Raw genomic sequence first — 25,174 nt, forward strand, 5'->3', positions numbered from 1 at the left:
CTTCACCAAGATTTCAACCATGTGTTAAACCTGTCTCCCTGGCCATGCATGTGGTACTGGAAGGTTCTGTGCCTTAGTTTCTTTCCTAACTATTTAAATTTGTCTTGCAGAACCTGTGCCCTTCCTTTTCCTATGTCATTGGTTCCAATGTGGACCATGACCAGTGGCTAGTAGCCTGTCTACTAGTTTAGGGAGATCTGCAACCTGAGCACCAGGCAGGCAAGATACTATGTGGGTCTCCTTATCACTAGAACACACTGTGTGATCTATGCCTCTAAGAATTGAGTCTCCTACTATAACGAGCTCCCTCTTCTTGGGGGGAGTGGACACCATGGTGCTCTGGTGCTCAACTGCCCTCCCATCACCCTCGGAGCCATCACTGTCCAACTCAGTGTTCAGCAATTGGAACCTGTTGGGCATTTCAAGCACTTTTCTGTTCTAAGGTCTCAACTCTCCTTGGTTTTGGCGTGCACACCATCTCTCTAATGGGCTGATTGACTAATTCTTCTATGTCACTAATATAGCGCAGATCAACAAGCTGAGCCTCAAGATCACGGACCTTGATCTCTACGATTTCAACATGTTGACAACATTCACAAATGAAATCCAATAAAGCAATCATTCTGCAAACATGATACTGTAGTGGCCACTTGCTTCTAAATGTCAACTTCTTGACTTTTTTTTTTTCTTGTCACCAAGAAACATTGCAGCTCTTTGTCAACAGTAGCTTTAATTACCCTTTTGTCAACCTGCCCACAATTTACACCTAATTGGCTCCAACTGGATTCACCTGGCATAACTCACTTAACTGAAATCCTGCTAGTCCTATTCAAAATCACCTTTCCTTCAACATATGCACTTTCACCAACTCAGCAGCTGTACTTAATTGACTTAAGGCAAACTACAGACTTCAATGAAATACCCATCCCGGCTGAGGCCCATTTGGCAGCAGTTCAGAGGGGAGACCAATGCTCCCATGACAGAGAAAACACCGTCAGCACCCCCCTACCCCAACAACACAGGGAAATTGATGGCCCCCCTAATATTACAACTGGCCCCAGCCAGGCCCCACAGTTAAAATGGTCTAGAATTGCCACTGGGCCCATTCAGACACAAAGCAGGGGCAAGCGGATGGGACAGAAAGTTGGTGTTGACATGGAGGGGACCTGGCCTGTGACACACTCGGAATTGTTATCCCTGTATGGCTAAATACCACTGGGTGATCTGGTGGTTAGTGTCCTTCATTTGATGCCACTGCATCTGGTGATCTGACACCAGCGTAAAGGGATGCCCCAGGAGGTAGTACCCGAGTGCCTCTACAGCCCACTTAATGGCCAGGCACTACTTCTTGATGGTGTTGTACTTACGCTCCCAGGGAGATAGCTTTCTACTAGGGGTGTAACGGTATACATATCCGTACTGTACCGTTCGGGACAGAACGTTCGGTTCGGTACGCGTTGTGATCCGAATGAATATAGTGTAGTTTTAACCACGCACGTTACTGTTTTGTGTGCGGAACTAAAATTGTAAACTCAGAGTTTCCCCCGGATATGGATCTTGGAGTCGTAACTTAGCAATTGAAGTAGCCTAGCACATGTGATGCAGCCTCATAAATAAATATGGCGAACGCAAAAGACAAGCCAGAGCTTGAGGACCCTCCCGTATCCTTCAGGTCTCCGGCTTTCCAGTTTCCAGGGTGCTTTGTTATACTGAAATCGGGTATGTCGCTGGCAGTACATTGAACATGATTACTCATTTGAGACGGCATCATCCATATGTGAATATCACTGGAACAAGGATAAAACAGAGTGCAGTGCAAACCCTGCTGCCCATGGCATTTAAACAACCTCTCCCTGCTAATTCAGACTGGGCAAAAGCAATAACTAAAGCCATAGGTGTTTTTATCACAACGGATCTGTAGCGGGGGGAGTGCTGAAGCTGTTGTCTACGGTAAGAGGGGGGGGGATGCTGACGGTGCTTTCTCTGGTAAGAGCAGAGAAAAATCGCATTTTTGGTTTAATTTTCTTCCATGAATGATTAAGTAACTCCTCACAATTCCAGGGGGGGCTGAGCCCCCCTGTTTACTGTTTGGCGGGGGCTGAAGCCCTGGAGCCCAGCATAGTCGGCGCCTATGCCTAGACCTAGTATGTTTTTATTTAAGAAAGAAAGATATGTACCTTTGTGCCTTCCTAGAAAAAGGGGTGCTGATACGGTCGCCCCTGTAGGGAACCGGGCCTGAAATACCCTAACTTCTCACTCCCTTTTATTTTGCAAACGGATGCCCCAGATATTGGTTTGGGTGCCGTTCTGTCCTAGCGGTTTGGGGATGAGGAACACCTGATAGTCTTAGTCTAGGGGTGTAACGGTACACAAAAGTCACGGTTCGGTACGTACCTCAGATTTTAAGTCACGGTTCGGTACGATTTCGGTACATTGGAAAAAAAACATGCAAAACCATAACATTTATTTTTATTTATTATGAAGTTATATACTTGTAAACAGTGGCTAATTGGCCATAATTCCCTGAACAAAGTCAGGTCAGTCAAGGGGGCTGCCAGTATGAAGTGGCGATACTAGCCAGCAAACCCCAAAATAGCATTTTTTTTTTAATTTGGGTGGGGCAGGAGCTAATGGCAGCTACTTTATCAGTTAAAGGTTTCACCCATCCTCCTTTCAAGAGGTACCCCAGATATTTTGACTCCCTCCTCACAACTGCACAGTTGCCTACGTTCGTAGTGAGCCCAGCTTCCCTTAGTGTCTGGAGCAACGGCACCACCTGCCAGAGATGGCTGCTGCAGTCTTTACTGAAAATAATCATCCCCATAACATAACTCTCCTCATCAATAATGAGGATCACCTGTGTAACAGGATACCAGTGTACACCTTATAGCTACATTGGTATGCCCCTGTCCTTGCCTACAGCTCAACAACAGCTGCAGGAAGCTGTGTAACCACAGAAGCTCCACTTCAGCTGCTCAGGGGACCTGTCTCACAGCCTTGGAAAATACATTTGTGGTCACCAATGTAACAGGGATAGCAAGTCATGGAGGATTCGGTCTTAGCTGTAGGCAGTGCTGTGCACAGACACATTGGGAGGCAGGGGCTCAAGCCGAAGTGCGGTCTGGGGGGGGAAGCGGCCAAAGTCCAATCCCCAGGGGCAGGTGCTCGGGAAAAAGGGCATTTGCTCTGCACAGGTTGAGCCTTACCTGTGTACATGCCTGGCTGTAGGCTTTATTAAATAAACATGTACACATGATACAAAATGAATAAAAGATATCTTCCTCATGGAGGAGCTTTCAAACTCAAATAAAAAAGAACAAAATAAAGGCAAATTAAACAAACTGACACGAGGAATATTTCACAGATGCTCCAAAGCAGAAAACTGGCCGAGGTGGTATAGGATCTGTCTCAAAGACATGATAGGGAGGTTAAATAGGGTGAGGCACAGCTGTGGTGAGAGTGCCGCAGGTGTGTCTAACTACCTTTTGCAGAGCATCTAAATGAGGTGCAGCTGCCGGTGCTGATGAGACAACCCAGCCCCCACCAATAGCTGTGCTGTGACAGGGCCAACCTAGTGTTACTATGGTAAAATAAGACAGTAAGAGCATATATAATAAAATATACATTTATTCCTAATTATAGTTCAATTTACTAAGATTATTATTGTTATTGTGAATTTTCAATTTTCTGGAGATGTGGCTTGATTATATTGTTGTTGGTTTCTACCATTCAGAGTCAGAATGCCGTGGGGAGCCAGTGAGGGACTTCTATCAGGTGCAGCGCGGGTACACCATCTGCCAGAGCACGCGCCCGGTGTCCTGGGTAGAGTGCAGTGGGGCCTGTGACACAGGAGCTTGCTGCACCCGTCAGAGGATGAAGCGCCGGAGATACACATTTGAGTGCAGTGACGGCACCTCCTTCACTGAGGATGTGGAGAAGACCATCAAGTGCGGCTGTGTTGGCTGCATATAGCTCAGCCTGTCCCCGCCCTTCCCCACCACACAACACACAACACACACACAGACACACACATTCACACAGCAAAAGAGAGAGTATAAAGAAATATATATATATATATATATATATTATGGACAGCAATGTTTGTAAAATAGGACTTCCCTTCTGAGGGTGTTTGACAAAAGAAAAAAAAAAAGAAGAAAAAAACAACCAATGTATCTGCAACATTTAGTTTTTTTCCAAAACATTTTTTTAAGTGTTGCATTTAGAAAAGACTGTTCTCCACCAGCCCAAGCAGTCTAACCTTTGTTGCAGAACCCGCCAGCCCATGACCTGGGCTTCTAACAGCCTGCAGACCATCCCATCATTGCTTCCAGACAACAGCCCAACATCCTCTTGTTTTCACTAACCTATTTGTTAAAGGGGCTAGACAATGTGACTGTGTGATCAGACAGGCTGAGTTTCGGTAGGAAGAACAAGTATGCATGTAATACTGTAGAGTTGAGACTGATCTGTAAATCAATGAGGGTGACCGACCAACTGTCCTTGACATGTGGAAACATAGTAGCCCACAACATCTCTTACCTATATTGCAGATACACAGACACAAATGCACACATACATACACTCATCCAGGCGCAAACAGAAAAACAAGTTGATAGCATCAGTGGACTCTATTTAGTGCTCATTCGAGTTGTGAGTGTGCACATAGGACGTACAGAGCTGGAGTTCAGATTCCCTGGTGCTTTTCTGCTTTAACCTTCAAACAGCTTTATCTCCAACTACAGTTGACTTAGCTATATTTCTGAAGAGCTACAGGGGTAATATCGAATCCGAGTGGTGTGAGAGTTGCCTGTCTGTCAGTTTAGTCTTTAATGCATCGCACTTGAATGTTGCTTTGTATTTTGTTGGCATATTCAGCAGGATATTCTACACAAGCCTGTGCCAGGTGCATGTGTGGGTCCTGAATTTCTAAGGTGGCTTTAGTATTTATTTTACTCTTTGACAGGGCATTATGCTTGTATTCCTTTAGACGATGCCACACAACTTAATATCATGAACTATATTTAAGAGACATACAGACACACACACACACACATACACACACACAGCAGATGGTCTCTTGTTTGAGCAGTGGGGTCACCCTGCTTGTTTTAATGTGAAAGGGCTGTCAGAGGGGACTTGGAACCCAGGGAGTTCTCAGTGTCCTTCACAGTGGATTCTCTGCTATCTTGGGTGTAGCTGGCAGTGCCCAGTGGCCTATCACAAAGCCAACATTGCCTAGCTACAGGATTAATTAATTAAGCCACACCTCCCCACCCCTTCTCTTTACAGTGTGAACAAGGAGGAGTGTTATTAGCTCCTCCCCTTTTTGCCTGCAGTATTACTTGTGCAAATAATTGCATGTATGGAAGATTTTAGAAATGGATATCTATGCTTTTTCTGTTTTTTTTGTTTGTCTTTTTTTTTGGGGGGAGGGGGTTAATACAAAAACAAGGTGCAGAATGTTTCTTTTTTGTCAACTTCTATCTTGATGATTTTGTGTTCATTTACCTTATATTTTGTTTTGTATTTTTTGTTTTCCTGATGTAACCTAACTCCTTTAGCCCTCTCTTTATACAGAAATGCCTAACAGATTCTAATATATATATTTGTATTTCATTTTGGTATAGTATTTTTATATGTTAAAGAGTAAATCTGTGTTCTTTGGAAGCTTCTGGCATCGGATCGGTTCTTTAGTTGTTTTTGTTTCTTTTAGTTTGTTTTAATTTTTTGCTTTGCTTCACTCACTCAAACAAGCCAGTTTACAATTGGCCAATATAAGGTATGGAAATGGTTGGCCTTGAGGAGGAGGAGACAGTATTGTTCTAGAAAATGTTTAATATTGTGTATGTTGTCTTCCATGTGAATATTACATCTAATTAATTTGAAAGTCTGCTTTTTATAATGTTTTTTTTTTTCTATTAAAGGCTTTTCCTGATTTAGAGATATTTAACAGTGATTGTTGCAGATTTGCGTTAAAAAATAAATTATCCAAAACCTCAATTTGGAAATATTTAGGTCAAGACAGTACTCACTCACTTCAAAACCAGGAGCTGCAGTTTGAAAACAATGTTTTCAATCTTCAATTCAATTACAATTTAAATGGGGTAGTGTTTCACTGTGCCACCCCAATTCCAGCTTAATTATATTCCCCAGTTCCTTAACCTTTCACGTCCATATGGATGACTATAAAATAGATATATGTACCTTGTACGTTGAAATGGGGGTGGGGGCTTTTTCTTGTTTTGGATTGAGCGGTTAATTGTACTTCTGCTTTAATTATTACTGTCATGACAGAAACACAAGAATAAAATAGACCCCCCCCTCCACACACACACACACACACACACACACACACACACTTCCTGTGTAGTTTCAATTATCCCTACTGAAGAACAAACCGCTACAAGAATTTACTTAAAATTTAAATGGGGTAGTGTTTCACTGTGCCACCGCCAAACCCCAACCTTACCCCTGTCCTGTTTCATTTGTGTTGCGTTTGTTCCATTGTGTGAAAGAATGGACAACTACTGTTGTTCATGCTCAGATATGTTGCCGTATTCATTAACATTCAGGACTAGTGATCCGTCAGGGGCCGTTTGCAGATGGAAAGGTGAATGTATGTGCTCAAACACAGTATTCTGTAATCCTAAACCTTCCCTTGTTCAGAAGATACTAGTGTGGACATTAGCTGTTGTCCCTGCTTTTAGTAAGCACTTCAAATTATTTAGTGCTCCATCAGCCTTTTAAGACTTTTAATGCTTTTCCAAGTCAACACAATAAATCCCCACCCAAAAAATGAATAAACCCAACAAATAAATAATGTTCTTAATACCATTATATTGTATAATAAAGCTAAGGTAAAAGACTATAATCAGCAACAAGATTTGGAAAAAAACACACCCAGAAAGGGATCTGACACTGGAAATTCAAAATACAGGAAAAGGCAAGCATTAAGATGTATTTGATTGGAATGTGTAGCCAGAATTGGACCCTGTAAAACATACTCTTCAGATCAGATGAATTTACAATTTAGTTCCTTTTGTAAACGGTTTTCTACATCCTGTGTGGATTAGATTGTATGAAGTGCATTATCAATTCACTTTTGTTTTGTTTCAATGAATGTACTCCAGAAACTACGAGTTCAAAGACAACACGGGCCATTGTTCTTTGTAAAGGTTGACCTGCTGGTCTTCTACAGTGCACACCAGAATATAAACTACTGAAAATGTAGCATTCATACCAAAAAGCTTGTATCCAGCCTGTTGAAGTCATCACCCTTATTTTGCTACTGAAGAAATAGTCAAATCCAAAGCAATTGGAGAACAGAGGATGCCTGGTAAAACAAATTTGGTTCACTTAAATTTAAGATGTTTTCTGTTTTGTGGTTTCATCCAGCATCTGTTAGTTGATTTTTTTTTTTTTTTAACATCTTGTATAACTGTACTTTTAGAACCCTGTTTTGTGAAAGTTGAACAAAGTCTCTTGTAATGAACAGGTACACAAACACAATCCTACTTGCCTTTCCAGCGTTTGTGCTTATGTTGCTTTTTGTGATTCTCGAATATTGTCGAGTCATTATCAATAATTGCGGTCATGCTGAATGTATGTAGTACAGGAACAAATGTTTACTGAAACTCCATCTTTTTCATCCATTAAAACTCAATGTGTGCTTTTACTATACTGAGTTTCAGGTCTCTGTTAATGGCTCTTTTCCTTCTGGATTCTTCTAACTTCATCATAACACCAAGCTCCTGCTGATAAAATAGCATGTAACCCATTTGTTATTAAAATGTTCAACATATAAAACCAAAGGACTTTGTAAAGTAAATCAATATGTACAAATTAAAAACACCGGCACTTTTAATATTATAGTAATATTTAATTAATTTTCATTCAAATATACACAATTGGGTAACAACAAAAATAGCTCATGGATGCACAATTATTGGAGGCCACATAACACCGAGAACTATGGTTCTGAAAACTATGATAATTAGCAGTTAATTTGTCCTTATTCACAAATTTTGCATTTCCTCATGTTTGGAACACCATCGGTTAGGGAGACTAAGACCATTATTCCCAGGGTACTGAGTGCTGCTGTCCGACAGCAAGTACAGGAAAACTGAGCACTTTGACATTGGGAGAGTTCAGGACGGAGAGCAGTGTGCTTACATCCAATTAACAGCCTCAAGATATTCAACTGAAAGAAGTGCATGTTTTCCAACCTTGTTCTTGGAAAGCCCCAATCTTTAGGCCACTCCTACATGTGCAATTTTATAATGATTGGGAACACATTAGTCATTAAAGCAAGAAATGTTTTCATTTAAAAAACTCTGTTGCTTGAGAGCTTTCAGGTGTTTGGTCTAAATGACGTCTAAATTAGAAATCCAACAAAATAAGCCCTGTTTAATTGATCAGAGTTCAATCTTCCAAAGTATTTTTTGAATTGATGCTTAAAGGGTAACCTATGAATCTGCTTTATTAGGGCTCTCCTGAACCAGGGCTGGAAACCCCTGCTCTTGAATCTATGGTGTAGGAACAGGAGAAACAAAAAAATAATAATAATAACTTAACAGCATGTCCAATTGGAATAAAATATTTTTGAGAGGTTTCATAATGGATATGAAAAGGACCTTGGACTTTTATTTAAGAGGCAGATATGTGACCTTAACAGTTGAGCATCATCTGTCCTCACAGACTAAATTAATCCTTTTGACATGACATAGTACAAGCTCTAACACCCCTAGCGCACACACACAAAACAAAATACCCCCCAAAAAAATCACAATTGCATAAAAAAAATCAGAAATATAATTTAACATCTAACACCCTTTTGTTCAAGTTTAAACAGTCCCATTGTTCTTTAGTCGTCAACAGAAATCAAATCGGAGCAAAGTTAATTGTCAGGACTGGTGAATGCGATTGTTTCGTCCTGTGCAGTACGAGTGGAGCTGGCAGTGTGTGAGGCAAGCGAGCCACTGTGACAGTGAGAGAATGTGTCTCTAAATCTGAAGGGTTTGCAGAAACCCTGACAGTGTTGAGAGTGTTTAATGAAATAATGATTTATGCTACAGCGTAAAACACTTTTTGTTTGTTTATAATCACTGAGAGGAAATGAGATCTCAACAAATTGAGCATGTGTGTTAGACCCTCCCTCACCCTCCACCCCACCAATCTCCATCTTACCATCTGTCCATGGAACCTAAAGCTTACCATAAACTCACACCCTACTAAAGGAACAGAAAAACAAGTACAGCAGTTATCAATTCATTTCCCTCACTTGAAGCTGCTTAAGATCTTTTGAATGTTGTATTCAATACAAAGAGCAATGGTTGTGCATGTGTGCTTTATATAGAATGAACAACATGCACTCATTTCTATGAGGGAGGTACAGTACTCAGTGTTCTCAATGTATATTCCAATTATTATCATTGTCAATGATGATAATAATAATAATAAAAATAAAGATGCATTCTACACAAATATCACTGGCACTTCAACAGTTTGTATTACGAGGGAACAGACCAAACCAGATGACCAACATTATCTGCAATAAAATGTTGAAACCATGCACTACAGCACTGTTACAAATCACTTGGGAGATTCCCATAGTCATTTCTTTGAATTATTTCCATCACAGCATTATCAGTACCAGTCTTTGTATTTTATTATACTTACTTACCAGCATTGAAATCTGTTGAACAAACCTTGCTTCAATCTGTAGAAAGGGCAATTTAAACTACAGCTCACCCCACTTTTTTGTCTCTGATTAAATATTTGCTCAGTTGCTATTCATCAGTGTAACTCACACAGAATCTTGTATTAGTGGGAACTATAGAAAGCATTATCAACTGGCATGACAAAAGAGCTGTGTATAAGAGTATCACATGGGATACACATGCAAACCCCTTATTTAAATTGGTTTCACACATTTTTTGTTTCAATGTTTCCTTGCCAATAGCAGATTTGATTGAAAAATCTAAAATTATATATATATATATATATATATATATATATATATATATATATATATATATATATATATATATATATATATATATATTCTTAACAAGTAACATTAGGCAAACTTGTATGTAAGGAAATAAATTGTAAGCACTATCATTCAAAATGGTAGCTTACTGGAGGTGAGTTATGTCCACCTATGAGATTGTGCTATATTCATCACTTACAAATCTCACACGTACACCAAAAGTACTGTCTCAGGCTAGTGTATTACATAAACAAACCAAAAATAAGTGAATAGTCATTTAGAACTACTTTAATATTCATGCTGTCAAAACAATTTCAATATAAATCAGTCAAAGAACAAAAAACACACTTGATTCCGAGACAGATTTGAAAGGGTATGTGAACCGCAGACATTCAATTTGACATCTGGACTTTCTGTTCACTAAACTGCTTGGTTTTGGATTAGTTACACCATATATTAAAAGTTCATAGATGCTATCCACCAACAAATGTGTGAACATCTCTTGTTAGAAACAAAGTCCAATGCAGTGCAAAAGAGGACAACACAAATGTGTCATTCTAGTGAATGTGTGGTCAATATTGGAAATTTAGGGAATGATGTTCAAAATGCAATTAGATTCCATACATGATGAATTGCCACCAGGAGGCACTGTGTTCTAAAGTGAGGATTAACACAGCTGCCTAGCCCCTTCCCTGCCATCAACAGCTTCAGAAGGTCTGAGATTCCCATCTCCACCAAACCACTGTAGAGATGTCTGGTGTACTTGCAGCATTCTCCTAATCCGAAAAAATTCAGTCTATGATATTAAGGTGACCCACCCTGCTCCCAGCTTCACACTGGGTTTTACATATTGCTTTAAAGTATTTTGCATGTCCAAATTCTCTGGTTCCTGAAGTACCATACATATTTTTGAATTAACTGCTTATTTAAAAGGTAGGAGACCTTAAACGTAAGTTTGATCTGTTATGGTCTGAAGCATCCATTTGGTCAGTCCTACAGCTTTAAATTTCTAATGGGCAGATTTTATTTTCTTCCCTGTAAACAATCAGTGGTTGTCAACCCTGATCTGGAGGTACCCCTGCATCTGCAGGTTTATGCTCATGTTCATATCTAATTTAGTTAATTACTGTCAACTGCAATTATAGAACCGTAGAGCTCAGCTGAGAGAAAAATCAAGAGACAGGAACTCATGGACTAGAGTGGAAAACCACTGATTTAAAGCAAGTTCTCTTATGAAAAAGTTGAAACATGGAAGTAAGCATATAATTATAACACCTGTAAATGATTAAATCTGACATACTTGCACCTCATGCATAATAGTTTAATTAAAAACTTGCAGGAACCAAAGAGTTTAAACAAAAGGATTTTTCAAATAATGTTGAAAGCTGCCATTCTTGATCCCAGAGTAGAACTGACAAGAAGATTACAGAGAATATTGAAAGATTTATTTTTGCAGTAAAAAAGGTAATGCTACTTTGAATGCCATGTGATCTTTAAAGCACATTCTATACATTTTTTTTTTCCACTGACCTTGCTTTTTTCTGCTTTTAAGGGATTTAATCCATATGATGCAGAGACGTTTAATTGTTCACCTGTAGTAGATGGAGAAGTACCACTGGTTGCTTTCAATATGCACAACATGCATACATATAAGATATTCAGTCTCCCCCTTTCTCACTTTTGGGCACTCAACACTAACGGTTCAAGGGTAGACCTGGCTTGCTGGTCATTATACCTTGTGATTTTACGGTTTGGATAAAATAAGATGAGTACATTATACTGGAGTAGAACAAAAGCTTCAGCCAACAAATGCAGCTAAGCTTTGTAGCAGTGTATCTATTGATAAGGAAAAGTGGAGATGTGGAACATCAGAAACATCAGATGCAGAAAAAAACACAGACTCAAACAGAATGCCCATTCCTCAATTTGTTGCAATACTATATCCCCAACCACCTTCCCCCCCACCCAACCCCACCTGAAACAAGAATCTTAATCCATTAAACAGCTTAGATTGAATATGCATATTTGGGTGCAAAATTTCACTGTCTGTCCTAAAGAGTTGGCTGGTGAAGAAATATTACATACCAAGATTGCCAACATCACAAAAATGATTCCCTGTAATATACCCTATATACTTTTTTGTTTTACCCAGCAGTGGAATGCAGGCAGCTTTCAGTATTGAGGCAAGGAACCTACTGTACATACATTAGATAGATTATACTGTAAAATAGAAATTGAAACAAAGGGAAAGGATGAAAAGCACCTGATGACTTATATAAATAGGGGAGTTAAAATACTTAAACAAATAAACACAAAACATTAAAAAAAAACACACAAAAAAAAAAACACAGGGAAGCCAAAACATGGGATTACAATCACAATAAGTATATATGTACATCATAATTATTAAACATAAAAGCTAATCTTCACAGAATGTAAGAGTGTAGCCTGTGGCAGCTGTGATAAAGACTGGTTTATCCCTACTTCAGATAGACAATTCAAATCAAAATATACAAAAGAATGATAGCTTTTTAGCAGGGTATAAACCTCAACACTGCTTCACAACATTAAAAAGAATAACATTCAAGAATTACAGGGATTGGGGTGGGACTTGACTTTGCATGAAGACGGACCAAGAAATTTGTAGGAGTAGACTTTGTGCGCGTACAGGCTGCTTCTCCTTCCCCTACAGTACATGTCTTTGTGCAACAAGTATAAAAGCAAGCCTTACTCGAAGTTATACATTTTATTACTTTAAAAATGATAAATAAGGCACTGTCCCCTCACCTGCCAAAATCCTTAAACATCTTCAACTTTGATTGCAAGCTGTGTAAATACAAAACTGGAGGACTCGAATGCCTCAGCAGCACCTCAAACGGGGCTCAAAACCCAAGATCACCCTCTACCATACACTCTCACAGACATACATTGTAAATACACTCGCTACAATTTACTTTAAATACAATTACTTCCTGTAACCTGCATTTGATTTGTTTTTTCCTTTCCCATTTTCAACTTAAAAGTTTGGCTGAGCTTATGGAACAGCTTTTACATCTTTAATGCAAAGTTTTGAAGAAGAAAAAAAAAGCATGTTAGTTTTACAACAGTTTACATTGATGCCCCTCTCCCCATGAAAAAGTAATTTTCCCCACCATGCCCACCCAGGGATCTTCCAAAACAACCAGAATGTCACCCAATCATTTTGTATATCCCATGAGTCTATCATTTGAAAAGTGATGTCCTGGTACGTTTTGCTTGTTTGGGTTTAAGGTCATTCCCTCTTTTTCTAGGGTACTGTGGCCCCACACTCTCTAAGGAAACGGCTTCCATCTTCCTCTGAGACCGAGTCAGTACTTGATCCTGTGAAGTTGATGGAATGACAGCTGCCTTGTTCTTTTGAGAAAGGGTACTGTCTGATGCTCGATTTTTCTGTCCTTTTGTTCCACTGGCATTTGCCTGCATGCCCCTTAAAGCTCTCACTTCTTGCATCGAGTGTCTTTTGATTTTTTTATTATCTTTTGGAGAAATCACCACTTTGCATTGTGATTTGGCCACCACTGCAGGTGCTGCAGCAGTTTTCTGTGGTTTCAGAGTTCCCAGTGGCCGTGAATTATTTTTCTTCCGTGATACCTTGACTTCCCGACCATTTTTATTCAAATGTGCTAATCTACTGCTGCTGCTCTTGCTTCTTTTATTAACAGAGGAGGGATCAGCCTTGTTTGGTTTGCCTCCATTTTTGTCCTTGTTGCCGCCTTTGGAAGGAACCAATTTCTTCTTTCCTAGTCCTGCTAATTGAGATTTACAGGCAAGCTTTGGAGACAACAAAGGGTTCATACTGGTACTCTTAAGGTCCTTTCTAGAAGCACCTTTTGTCTTGAGCTTGTGCTGTTGAACTTGCAGTTTTTCTCGGATGTTGGAGTATTTCCTTAGGATTCTGGCGCTTGCAGGGCTCTTGGCATTTTGAGTGGCCTTTTGGTTTTTAATAACCTGTGTTTTGGGACCAGCATGGTTACTGTTGGGCTTGGTGGTGATACGGGTGGCTGTGGTCAATTCTTTCACTTTTTCCTTCCCTTTACTGCATATACCATCTTCCTGCCTAGCTCTAGCAATGAGTTTCTGGTTCTTTAAATTGTTCTTAGCGGGGGAGGCAATTGCAAATTTTTTCAGATGTTTTTTCAAGCGCTCAGCTTGAGAACTGGGGTAGACTCCATGAGAAGAACTGGCAGCACTAGAGGAATTATGAAAGCAAAGCTGAGTTTCAGAAGGAAGTCTTGTATTTACCTTTTTGACAATAACAAGGGACTTTGTTTCAGTTGTTTGTAAGAACCATCGACAGATGTTGGCCAAACTGAAAGTCTTCATGAAGAGCATCTGTACTGGGGAGAACTTCTGTTGATCTAAAGCTCTCGGTCTACGAACCCTTCGCTTACTCTTCCAAATTTCTTTGAGCCTGTCTGCCTTGTTTTTTGGTTTTGGTGCTGGCTGACCCTCTTTGTCCATCTGGACCCAGCCTTTTTGCATTTTGTCATACTTGGTATTCAAGTTGGTGATGAGTCCCTGATTTTCTTCCTCTGTTAGAGCTTCCAGGAATTTAGGTGGATCTTCCACTGAGAGGTCAAGATTCTTCAAGCCAAAAAGGTCAAAGTCTTTATTCTGTAACTGCAAGCTTTTCTCAGTCACAGCTTTAACATTATCGCTATTATGTTTGGACTTCCGTTCCAATTTTGTTGCACTGACTGATGATGCTGCTGAATGCTGCAAGCTGTGGGATCTAAGTACTAGCTTCTTATGTCTCATTAACGCTGCTGAGGTCAAGGGTTTAACTATTCTTCTACAATTATTCTCTCTCGGAGACAGCATTGTTATAGGTTCATTCAAGTTATTTTCAGAAGAAGGTTCACTGATATAAGCTCCAGCTATTTCATTATTCAAAGCAGGTGATTCCACTCCTTCCATGAGACGATGCACTACATTTGTTTTAGAGTTAGGACTACACTGTATCAGATGCCCATCTTTCTTTGTGTCAGAGTGTCCTGTGTGGTTGGAAGCTCTACTGCCATGTCCCAGTTCCCCATCCTTCTCCAGTTCCTTTGCTAATCTGGATTTGTGGTTTTGTCTTGTCCATACTCCACTCTCCTCACTTTTGACATCCAAGGAAGACTGTTGTTTACTAAGTAGGTAATTGACGCTATCCAATGTTTTATGGAGGCCTCTACCAAGACCTGCCTCTTTCAGATCTATTGATCTGCGGGATGTTTTTGACACAGGGTTGTCCTGAATTCCTGGAATGTGCAAAGAACTGGATGGATTATCTTGTGTTCTAGAGAGTCTCATTTCAGAACTGCATAACCGCTGCTTACTCCGCAGGCATCTGTCAGAAGCTGCAGGATCTTCAGTACTTCTTTTTGAGCATAAACTGTCAGGAGTACTCAGTTCTGCCTTCTCCCCATTTTCATTCTCTTCAAGTTCCAACTTCAAAGCAGTTTCTTCTACAGCTTCTACTAGTACTGTTTCTTCTACCACTGTTGCATCAGCTGCTACTTCTTCCACTGCTACTGTTTCTTCAACAGGAATATGCATTTCTTCTGGTAATGCACCATCATAATTGTCTGAACAGCAGACAGTGGTACTTTTACCAGTATCCTGCTCTTGCATTTCTCCTTCTGAAATACTTTCACTGCTTGCAATAACATAATTTGTCAAATGTAAATCATCAGCTTCAGCATTCTGGAGCTCCTGATTATTTTCTTGTGTTCCAGATACATTGCTTGTCTTTTTGTCCTCTAAGATGACAGAATCATTAGATGCTGGCAAAGGAGACATGGATATTGCTTCAGGATGAGACTCACGGTCACTGTTTTGGCCAACATTCTCCAAAACAATATTTGGCCTGGACTCACCGATACTAGCCACTTCTACCAATTTGACAAAATCTTGAAATTGTATTTTCTCCTCCTTATTTTCACTAGACCACTCTATAGTGGATGTATCATTCTGTATAGGTACTATGCCAGTGGCATTCTTATCAAAAAACATTTTTGACTGCTGCTGCTCTGACTCCTTACTTTGTTGCCTTACCAAAGTCAGCAGAGCTTTAAGAGGTGGAGATGTCTGGTCTTTGAGCTGTTGTTGGCCTGTTTGACTGGTTTCCACGATCAGCTCTGCCTCTGTAGCCCCTGCATACACATCGCCAGTAATTTCCTTCACCACCAATTGCTTTGATGGTGCCTTCTGCCCAATGGTCTCTCTGCATCCTCCAACAAATGGTATATCCACTGGAGGGACACTATCTGGCTTAGTAACCTGTTTTGGGGTCACTAAAGTGATGGAATCTGGCATCAGAGCAGGACAGTTGCCCTTTCCATTGGTACCAGATTTCTGAGCCAGAGTGCGAACAGTTTTCAGTTCCCAGGTCTCCTCGCTGTACATGTGTCCTCTTGTGCTTTTCCTTGCATTGCCCCGTGAGTACACAGGCTTTTGTGGCTCAAGCGGACATTCAGTTATAGGCTTGCTAATGTAAACAATGTCACACTGGTTATCTCTGGGCCTAGGGTAAGGTCCCCTTCGGCTCTTTCGGGCTGTCTTGGGAGAGACCGGGGATCTTGACTTTGTGGTTCTTTTGACAGGACTTGGTCTATCCCACATATCTTTGGTATCTCCAGAGGAACATTGACGTTCAGTGTGATATATTTGAGTGTAACACTGGTCATGCCTTCCCAGTGATGGCCCAAGTTCCTCAAGATTCTGCTCTTTCCTGTTTGGATGCAATGGAGTTTCAAAAATGCATTTCAGCTCATCTAAAGTGCTGACAACAGTGGGAGAAGAGTCTGGAATACTACCTGACTTGACAGTGGCTAGACCACCACTTTGCCAAATGTTTTCTCTCTCTTTCCTGTCACTTTGCAGAGATTTCAAGTCTGTACCACCTGCAGAGGCTAGAGAGTGAAGGTTAGAAGCAGAAGAATTTGAGACTTGGGAAGAGGTATCTTTCAGACCTGCATTCACACAGCTGGGTTCTGGCAATGAAACCGCAGATTTTGGGGCAGCCACTTCTAACAAATCGTTAACGCTTCCTGTGGGGGAAGAGATTGCTTGCTCAGTGCATGGGACCCCAGTGTTTTGCAGCTGAAAGACAGGGCTACAGCCTGTTTCTGAAGTCACTTTAGGGGATGCTGAAGGGGGGGGAAGGGAGGAAACTTCAGCAGCCTTAACTTCAGTCTGTAGGAACCCCAAAGCATCCACAATCTGTCTCTGGTGATGACGACACAGCTTGGCCATGAACTGCTCCAATGAAGAAGGTGTCTGCCGATCTTTTACTTTAGCCAGGCTCAAGTCTTCAGAATCACTAGAAGATGACAATACAAAAAAAAGAAGAAAAAAAACTCTTTGAGTCCAAGTGAACTAAAGGAATCAGAGTATATTTTACAAGTTAGTGAATTTAGATTTTAAACTACTTTTTTTGGCTTTGCCAATCATCTCAAGTCATGTAATACAACAATCATTTTTTTAGGCAAGTAATTATTTAATCTGCAACAGGGACTCAATACAAACACCCAGAGGCTTAGTACTAAAAATTATTGATACCTTTTTTCAGGAAGAGACAACTTAATTTATATTTAAAATGTCAAACTTGAGTATAATTCAATAACACTTATGACATCAAATTGTAAAAGGTCTTCCTTGTCCTTTGTGGGAAACAGAGTTGCATATTTTTCAATTGCTATATGTATAAGGTTTACACAGCTAAATAGATCACAAGATAGATCAAGCAGATTTCTAAATCATAAAACTAATTATTCACAAACTACGTGATTTTATGTATAGCACGGTTTCATTGAAGAAATTATATGCTTCATACGAATATAATATACAAATAAGATAATTCAGTAGTGAACCCTATGCAAATCACCATTGCAATCATGACACAACTAACAAGCCAAATACAAGGATAATGAAATTGGGAAAATCAGTTTACTTGAACAAAGTAAAGGTCTTTTGTAATGTACAATGATGCTATGATCCTATTATATATACATGTTTTTTTGGCAGCATATCATAACCAATATGAGTTTCAAGTTTAATTTTATACTTGAAAATGTTCTTCTAAGGATTTGGACAATGCTGACTGATCTCTGTACCTGCTGAATATTAAAGAGATTTTAATATCACTATTTGTTGATTTTTTTAAATAGAATTACTATAATGATTATCTTCTGTTGTATTCTCTTTATTACTGTATATAGCAATCTGCCTCAATTGGACTTTTCTAGTTAAATAAAGTTGATTTAATATGTAATCATGCTTTCCAGACCCTGGATGGGTTCCCATGGGTGTCAAAGAACTGAATATCAATTAAGCAGAACTTATAAATATAACAAGTACTGGGTAAAACATCTTGAAGATTGTTGATAATTTCACAACTGATGTTTAATTTGACCCCCCAAAAATTAAAGACAAATAATAATAATAATAACAACAAATGTGTGAGATAGTAAGGAACCCAGAACAGTCCTTGTGTTCCAAATGGTGACCAAAACATACATGAAAATCATCAAAATACATAAGAGACCTGGAAATCTTATGAAGGAAGATAAGTTTCATTGTGTATTACTATGGAACATGACAAGTGATTTGAACAAGATAGTGGATCTGACACAGCAGTAATAGCAGAGTTAATTAAAATGTTCCAGATGTACAGAAATAATACATACTTACCAAGCTCCAGGACAAGAGTTGTTCAGCACTGATGCTGAGTAAAATGAAAAATTCAGGTAGTTCTGCATAGCTTTTCAGGGAGATATAAGCAAATGAATACTCTACAATCCTAAGGGCCTGATTTTCCAAAGATGGTTGAAGAGTTTTTTATGCCTAAAACAATCAGTTTTCAATATAGTATCTCACATTTTGTAGTTTTTCAAATGAAAACAGTTTATAGGAGGGGAGGGTTGTATACTAAAAATGTTCTGCAATAATAAAACCCTCATGAAATTCTGGAAAATCAGACCCCAAGGACTTGAGATTGAATTCTTTATACGTTTCATTTCTCTCTCCTCTGGTTTATTTTATAAACTGTTTATGGTTTATTTATTTTGTTGTTGGTTTTGTTTATCAATCTGTAAAGCGCTCTGTAGCTACCCTGTGAAGGGTGCTATGCAAATAATAATATATAATATATTAATAATATATTTTCAGTAGGGGAATATATTCCCCTACTGATAACAAATTATATCTTACATTTTGAGAGCAAAGCATAATGGAGAATAATGGTTTCAAAGTACTTTAATTCATATTAAATCATTTAAAAAGACAAAAACATCTGGATTGCCAGAACTTGCCAAGTATGTTCAAATTACTGGTTAATTCCAAACTAAACCAATATCAATGGTATGAATTATTTCCTCTCAAATACCTATCTAACCTGCAAGGGGTTACCCTGGGATATCTAGCCATTTACAGCTTACTGCATACATGTACACCAGACACACAAAGACACTACTATAAATTGACTACAACCATAAATGTACATGTAATATGAAACATTATCTATACAAAAAGACTATTCCTTTCTTAAGCCAAGAACTTAACTGCAAAGTACAAAATGTACACTTGGGTAATAGGCATTTATTCAGTCATTTTTATTATTAGCACTGTAATCATAGATGAGCTATAAGCTGCTACAATGTTTCCCCTCAGCAGGAACCTCTCATGAGTTCATATTATACTAAAGGGATTTTGGGCAGTTTTGCTTTGGCTTTTCTACTTAAATCATACAAAGCCCCATTTGCTAAAATGCGTATGAATATTACCATTTACTTTTTCAATAATTTATTTAATAAGTGAACAATCCATATACCCTTCAGCAGAACTGTGACATCAAAATATTCAGGAACCTCTTAATTAGCACGGTTGCTTTTATCTTCATCACAGCTTGAGATTAATATTTGGTATAAGGGTGTCATTTTGTAACCCTTAAATAGGGGTGTTATTTGTCAGTCACAATGGTCTTCAAAGCTAGTCCTAACATTATATTCTTGAATGCATGTTTTAGCATTATTTTTTAAAACAAAACTAGTAAGAACCTGTAGGGACAAATATTGAAGTACTGGCAGTAGCTTCTACCCCTCACACAAAAACTACTACTAGCACAGAGTAAAAAAACAAAAAAACAAGTATATTTTCACAACAAAATTTATTAGAAGAATAGTGGTTTTGAAAAGAAATGATTCTAGCATCCAGTGAATACTACCTTACACAACGTTACAGCTGAAATGTGTTGCGAAAATGGTATTTTCTAATATATAACATAACCAGTAAAATCTTACACATGCACAAAGACAATTAATCAGCGTTGCCTGACTTTCAATGCAAAAAACAAAAAAACTAAACAAAAAAATAAAAATAAAAAATAAATTATATATCACATAAATTAGGAGACGGCTTATTTTTATTAGTCCAGTTTTAAATCAGAATTGCATTAAAGAAAAAAAAAAGAAAAAATAGTGCAATCAAACCAACATGATTATTGTGATCTTTTAAGTGCTCTACTATATAGACATTGATCATAGCCTGGAATAAAAGTCAAATCACAGAGTACAAAAATAAAAACAATTACATAAACTACAGTAAAATAATAAAATACTAAATTATACAATTCTGTCAAACTGTAAACAGTAAATATTGAAATGAGGTCCATTACGTTTTTGGAGTGCCTGTTTTCTGAACATCTGACTGAACCAAAAAAAGAACCAGGATCATTGTTTTCAAAGTGCTCTTCAGCTGAGCTAATGGAATGAGGTATTTTAAAACAAAGATACGTTTCTTTCAAAGAAAAACTGAAACCTGAAATATACGTTGTAAATTTCATGCAGTAATTCCAAGCAATCATGTAAGAATTTCAATGTTATACATCTAATGTAATTTACATCCTTGTCCAAAAGCAGCCATAACTCCTGTTTTGTAAGCACTAACATTGCCAACCAGCACCACCTTACCAGGAATGTACAATTTCTTTTGTAAAAAAATACAACAAAACTATACAAAAACCAAAACAAGAACATTGGTCCCCTTTGCGAATGGTTCCTTTATCAGTATGTTAAAAATACATATTGCTGGGAATTTAGTCAGGTTTTAACTGGAAAACTAAACTGTACGTAATAGTCTGTTTTACAATACTAAGTTTTGCATTTAGCTTTCTTTAAAGGCCATGTAAAAGACATGTAAGCACATTTATTCCTTGAATGGTATTACTTTGCTTCATAAAGCAGCCAGAATTCTGGATAAAAGTGGATAAGGGTGTCTGCTAAGAAATAAAATAATAACTGATGCATCACTATCAAAAAGAGCTGCCCACTTTCAAGTAGCTCCAATATTTAAATAAATAAAAAATTATTCTAACAACGCTTATTCCTATGGGTACAACTGACGGTAGTTCAATCCAAAACAACTGGACAAGATGACGACTATGGCCACTCGAGTCAACCTACTTTTCTGGAAACAATGCCACCCCAGCACCATCCCACAGATGCATTCACTTTTCATGGCAATCTTGCAAATGTAGCAAAACACACATAAGTCACTATATATATATATTTTTCAAGTAATAATAAAATGTACTGGATGGATAATTTTACAGTTAAAATCATTCCTTATGAGACTGCAGATCTTTATTTTAAGTGTTTTTGCTTTTCCAACAAGAAATACAACCACACAAAACCTAAATAAAATACTGAATCTAACACAGATGCACTGGAGTTAAGAGATATGCTTTAAAATAAAAAAAATAAAAAATAAAAATAAAAAATGGTATAAATGGGATAAGATGCCCAGAGAACAGGACCCCAAATAATCTGTTCAGCAGTAGTAAAATAATAGAATGCCACTATTTAAGTGTCTGAGGCACTGTGTGCTGGAGAGATTAATGCAGCTTAAAACACCGTTTGGCTAATATTTTACCTGAACTGAGTTTAAAATTGACATTCATTAAATTTAAAAACAAAACAAAAATGTACCTCTCTTTAGGCACATTTTCCTTTTATTTTAATAAGAAAAAAAAAGTCACTGCTAGGCTTCAGAATCTAGATAAGGTACCTGAATCGAGTGAGAGTAGTGTGTAAAATGTCCCTGAGGGTTTTTCCTTACTTTTTTTTTTAATTATTATTTTTTTAACAGTGAGATAGATTGGAGCCTTGTAATCTGTATGTACAAATAGATTCACACAAATCTGTGGATCCTTTTCTTTTTTTTTTTTTCTAACAGCTAACAATGGAATAACAAGCACATAATTAAAAGAGACAGCGTGAGAGATTTCACACACACTATTTACTTAGTACAAGAAAAAAGAAAAAAAAAAGCATTGTAAGCAAGGGTAAGAAACAGCAGTACCAGCATTACACATCTTCACTGTGCCTCTTCATTAGAGAATGGATCTAAAAACCATGGTACATTATTTTAAGTTTCTAAGCTTGACTAAGCAAAAGGAGTGTCTTGCAAAATCTCCAGTGTTTTTAAATTCTCTAAAGACTGCTGAGACAAACAAAACCAGTGTTAATGCAGCTTAATGTTTTGTTGCAAACATTGACTAGCATGCAAAGAAATTAACAAATCATTTTCTCTTTCACACACACATTATACATGACAGATATATAAAATAAAATATTTATATTAGCAACCAGTGTAGCCATCTGATGTATTTATTTAACAATGCAGGTTCTGAAAAGATTCTAAGCAGACACTGAATTTCTGAGATTTCTGATTTACACCTACCTGCAAAATACAGACATGGAATGATAGTGCTGATACTGGTTTAGTACTATTTACAAATTCCCTCCCAACCCAGCTTTTTGTTTTCCATAAATATATTGTCTATACAGAGTTTATATATATATATATATATATATATATATATATATATATATATATATATATATATATATATACACACACATATACACACACATATACACACACACACACACACTCCTACATTTTCCAGCTTATTAGCCCCACAATCAAACTTCAAAGTCAACTAAACTGTAAAAGAAAATGGAGATGGCTTGACAACTCAGTGGGTGAAATTTGTCTAAATTGATAACCTTTTATTCCCTCATTATAAAAAGGGAGGATTTGAATCCCCTTCTCATCACCAGTAACCACACACATACATTCTTAAATAAAAAGTATATATATATATATATATATATACACACACACACATATACATACACACACACATATATATACATATACACACATATATACACACATATATATATATATATATATATATATATATATATATATATATATATATATATATATATATATATATATATACACATACACACACATATACAGACTATATATATATATATATATATACACATACACACACATATACAGACTATATATATATATATATATATATATATATATATATATATATATATATATATATATATATATATATATATATATATATATATATATATATATACACAAACATATATACATATACATACATATATACACATACACACATATACATACATATATGTATGTATGTATGTATGTATATATATATATATATATATACACATATATACACATACACACATTTATATTAATTCATTCTCTCACTATATATACTTTAAACAAATGTTCAGTGTTTATGTTTATCTTAATTTTACATTCACTGATGAGAAAGTATTTTCATAACTCCTGAAAAATGATTCAACAGTGAAAACTTCAATGGAAGGTTCTGGATAATGTCCAGGGTGCCTCTAAATTTTGCTTGGAACTCCTGAGGACTGTTGAACAAAAACTAGAATTGAATAGTGTGTTTTATATCAATTAAAGGGAAGTTGCAGTTATCAAGAATCCAAGCTAACAACTGAATTCAAATACATGTATAGCAGCTTACACAAGACTCTTCTTGGGAAATGAATTCTCAAACATTTAAAAATATGTTTAGTGTTATAAAATTTGAACCAGGGTTGGGGTGACATTTTTTGTTAAATAAATCTGTTACCCCAAGGCCCATATTTATACAAGTAGCCTTTTTTCTGTGCAGTCCATTAGAACCATCAAGGACAGATATACTCAAAGGTTTCGTCAGAGCCACAGAAACCAACAGTTATAAATCCTTTCATCATAAGAACCTTTACATAATAAAAATACAGATTTTTGAAGTCCATTTCTGTTTTTGCTACAGGACAGTTACCAATGATGTTTGAAGACAAAAGAAAGCCCCATTAAAAACGCATCAAACAGTGATTTAAAGAAAAACAAAATATTATCTGGCTACCACATACAAGCTCAGTATACAAGGATCAGTATTAGAGCCTTTGCTTTTTGTAATCTATTTTAATGATCTCTGGACTCTGGGATAGTTAGCAAACTTGTCAAATTTGCAGATGATACTAAAATAGGTGGCTCAGCAGATACAATCTCGGCAGCACAGGCTATTCAAAGGGATTAGATAATATTCAGTTGTGGACCGACACCTGGCAGATGAAATTCAAATGTGGACAAGTGCAAGGTATTACACACAGGCAATAAAAATGTCCACTATAATTACACTATGGGAGGAATAGAACTAGATGAAGTAACGCATGAGAAAGATCTAGGAGTCTATGTGGACTCCTCACCTTTCTCCATCCAAACAATTGTAGGGAAGCAATAAAAAAGGCAAACAGAATGTTAGGGTATATTGTCAAAAGTGTAGAATAAAAAATAAAAAAAGGGAAGTAATGTTAAGACTACAATGCATTACTTAGACCTCATCTGGAATACTGTGTACAGTTCTGGGCTCCACACTTCAAGAAAGATATTGCTGCTCTAGAGGCTGTTCAGAGGCAAGCAGCCAGACTTTTTCCAGGTCTGAAGGGAAAGTCCTACTCGGAGAGACTGAGGGAACTGAACCTTTTCACCCTGGAACAGAGGAGACTAAGTGGGGACTTGATTCAAGTCTTCAAAATCATGAAAGGCATCAACCACATCAGAGCAGAGTAGCTTTTCCAGATCAGCAGGGACATGGACCCAGGGACACAAATGGAAATTGGGCTTCAAGGCATTCAAGATGAAAAACAGGAGACACTTCTTCACACAGAGTTGTCACAATCTGGAACAAACTACCCAGCAATGTGGTTGAAGCTGAACATTTGGGAACATTTAAAAGTAGAC

The 25,174-nt window shown here is 37.7% G+C and overlaps 2 protein-coding genes across 4 annotated transcripts in view; one reads left to right on the top strand and one right to left on the bottom strand.

Annotated features, from left to right (window-relative positions):
• Nucleotides 1–7,683, top strand: part of LOC136715947 (slit homolog 1 protein) — a 209,423-nt gene extending 201,740 nt beyond the window's left edge. The window contains exon 37 of the mRNA XM_066693370.1: nucleotides 3,734–7,683. Coding sequence (XP_066549467.1) covers nucleotides 3,734–3,972 — 239 coding nt within the window. The 3' untranslated portion in view covers nucleotides 3,973–7,683. The remainder of the gene's footprint in view (nucleotides 1–3,733) is intronic.
• Nucleotides 7,684–10,216: 2,533 nt separating this feature from the next.
• Nucleotides 10,217–25,174, bottom strand: part of lcor (ligand dependent nuclear receptor corepressor) — a 142,952-nt gene continuing 127,994 nt past the window's right edge. For all 3 annotated transcript variants that reach the window (XM_066693366.1, XM_066693365.1, XM_066693367.1), the window contains one exon: nucleotides 10,217–17,339. In XM_066693366.1, the coding sequence (XP_066549463.1) occupies nucleotides 13,217–17,339 (4,123 nt within the window). In that variant the 3' untranslated portion in view covers nucleotides 10,217–13,216. The remainder of the gene's footprint in view (nucleotides 17,340–25,174) is intronic.

This window comes from Amia ocellicauda, chromosome 20 (genome assembly GCF_036373705.1).
Source record: "Amia ocellicauda isolate fAmiCal2 chromosome 20, fAmiCal2.hap1, whole genome shotgun sequence".
Taxonomy (NCBI): domain Eukaryota; kingdom Metazoa; phylum Chordata; class Actinopteri; order Amiiformes; family Amiidae; genus Amia; species Amia ocellicauda.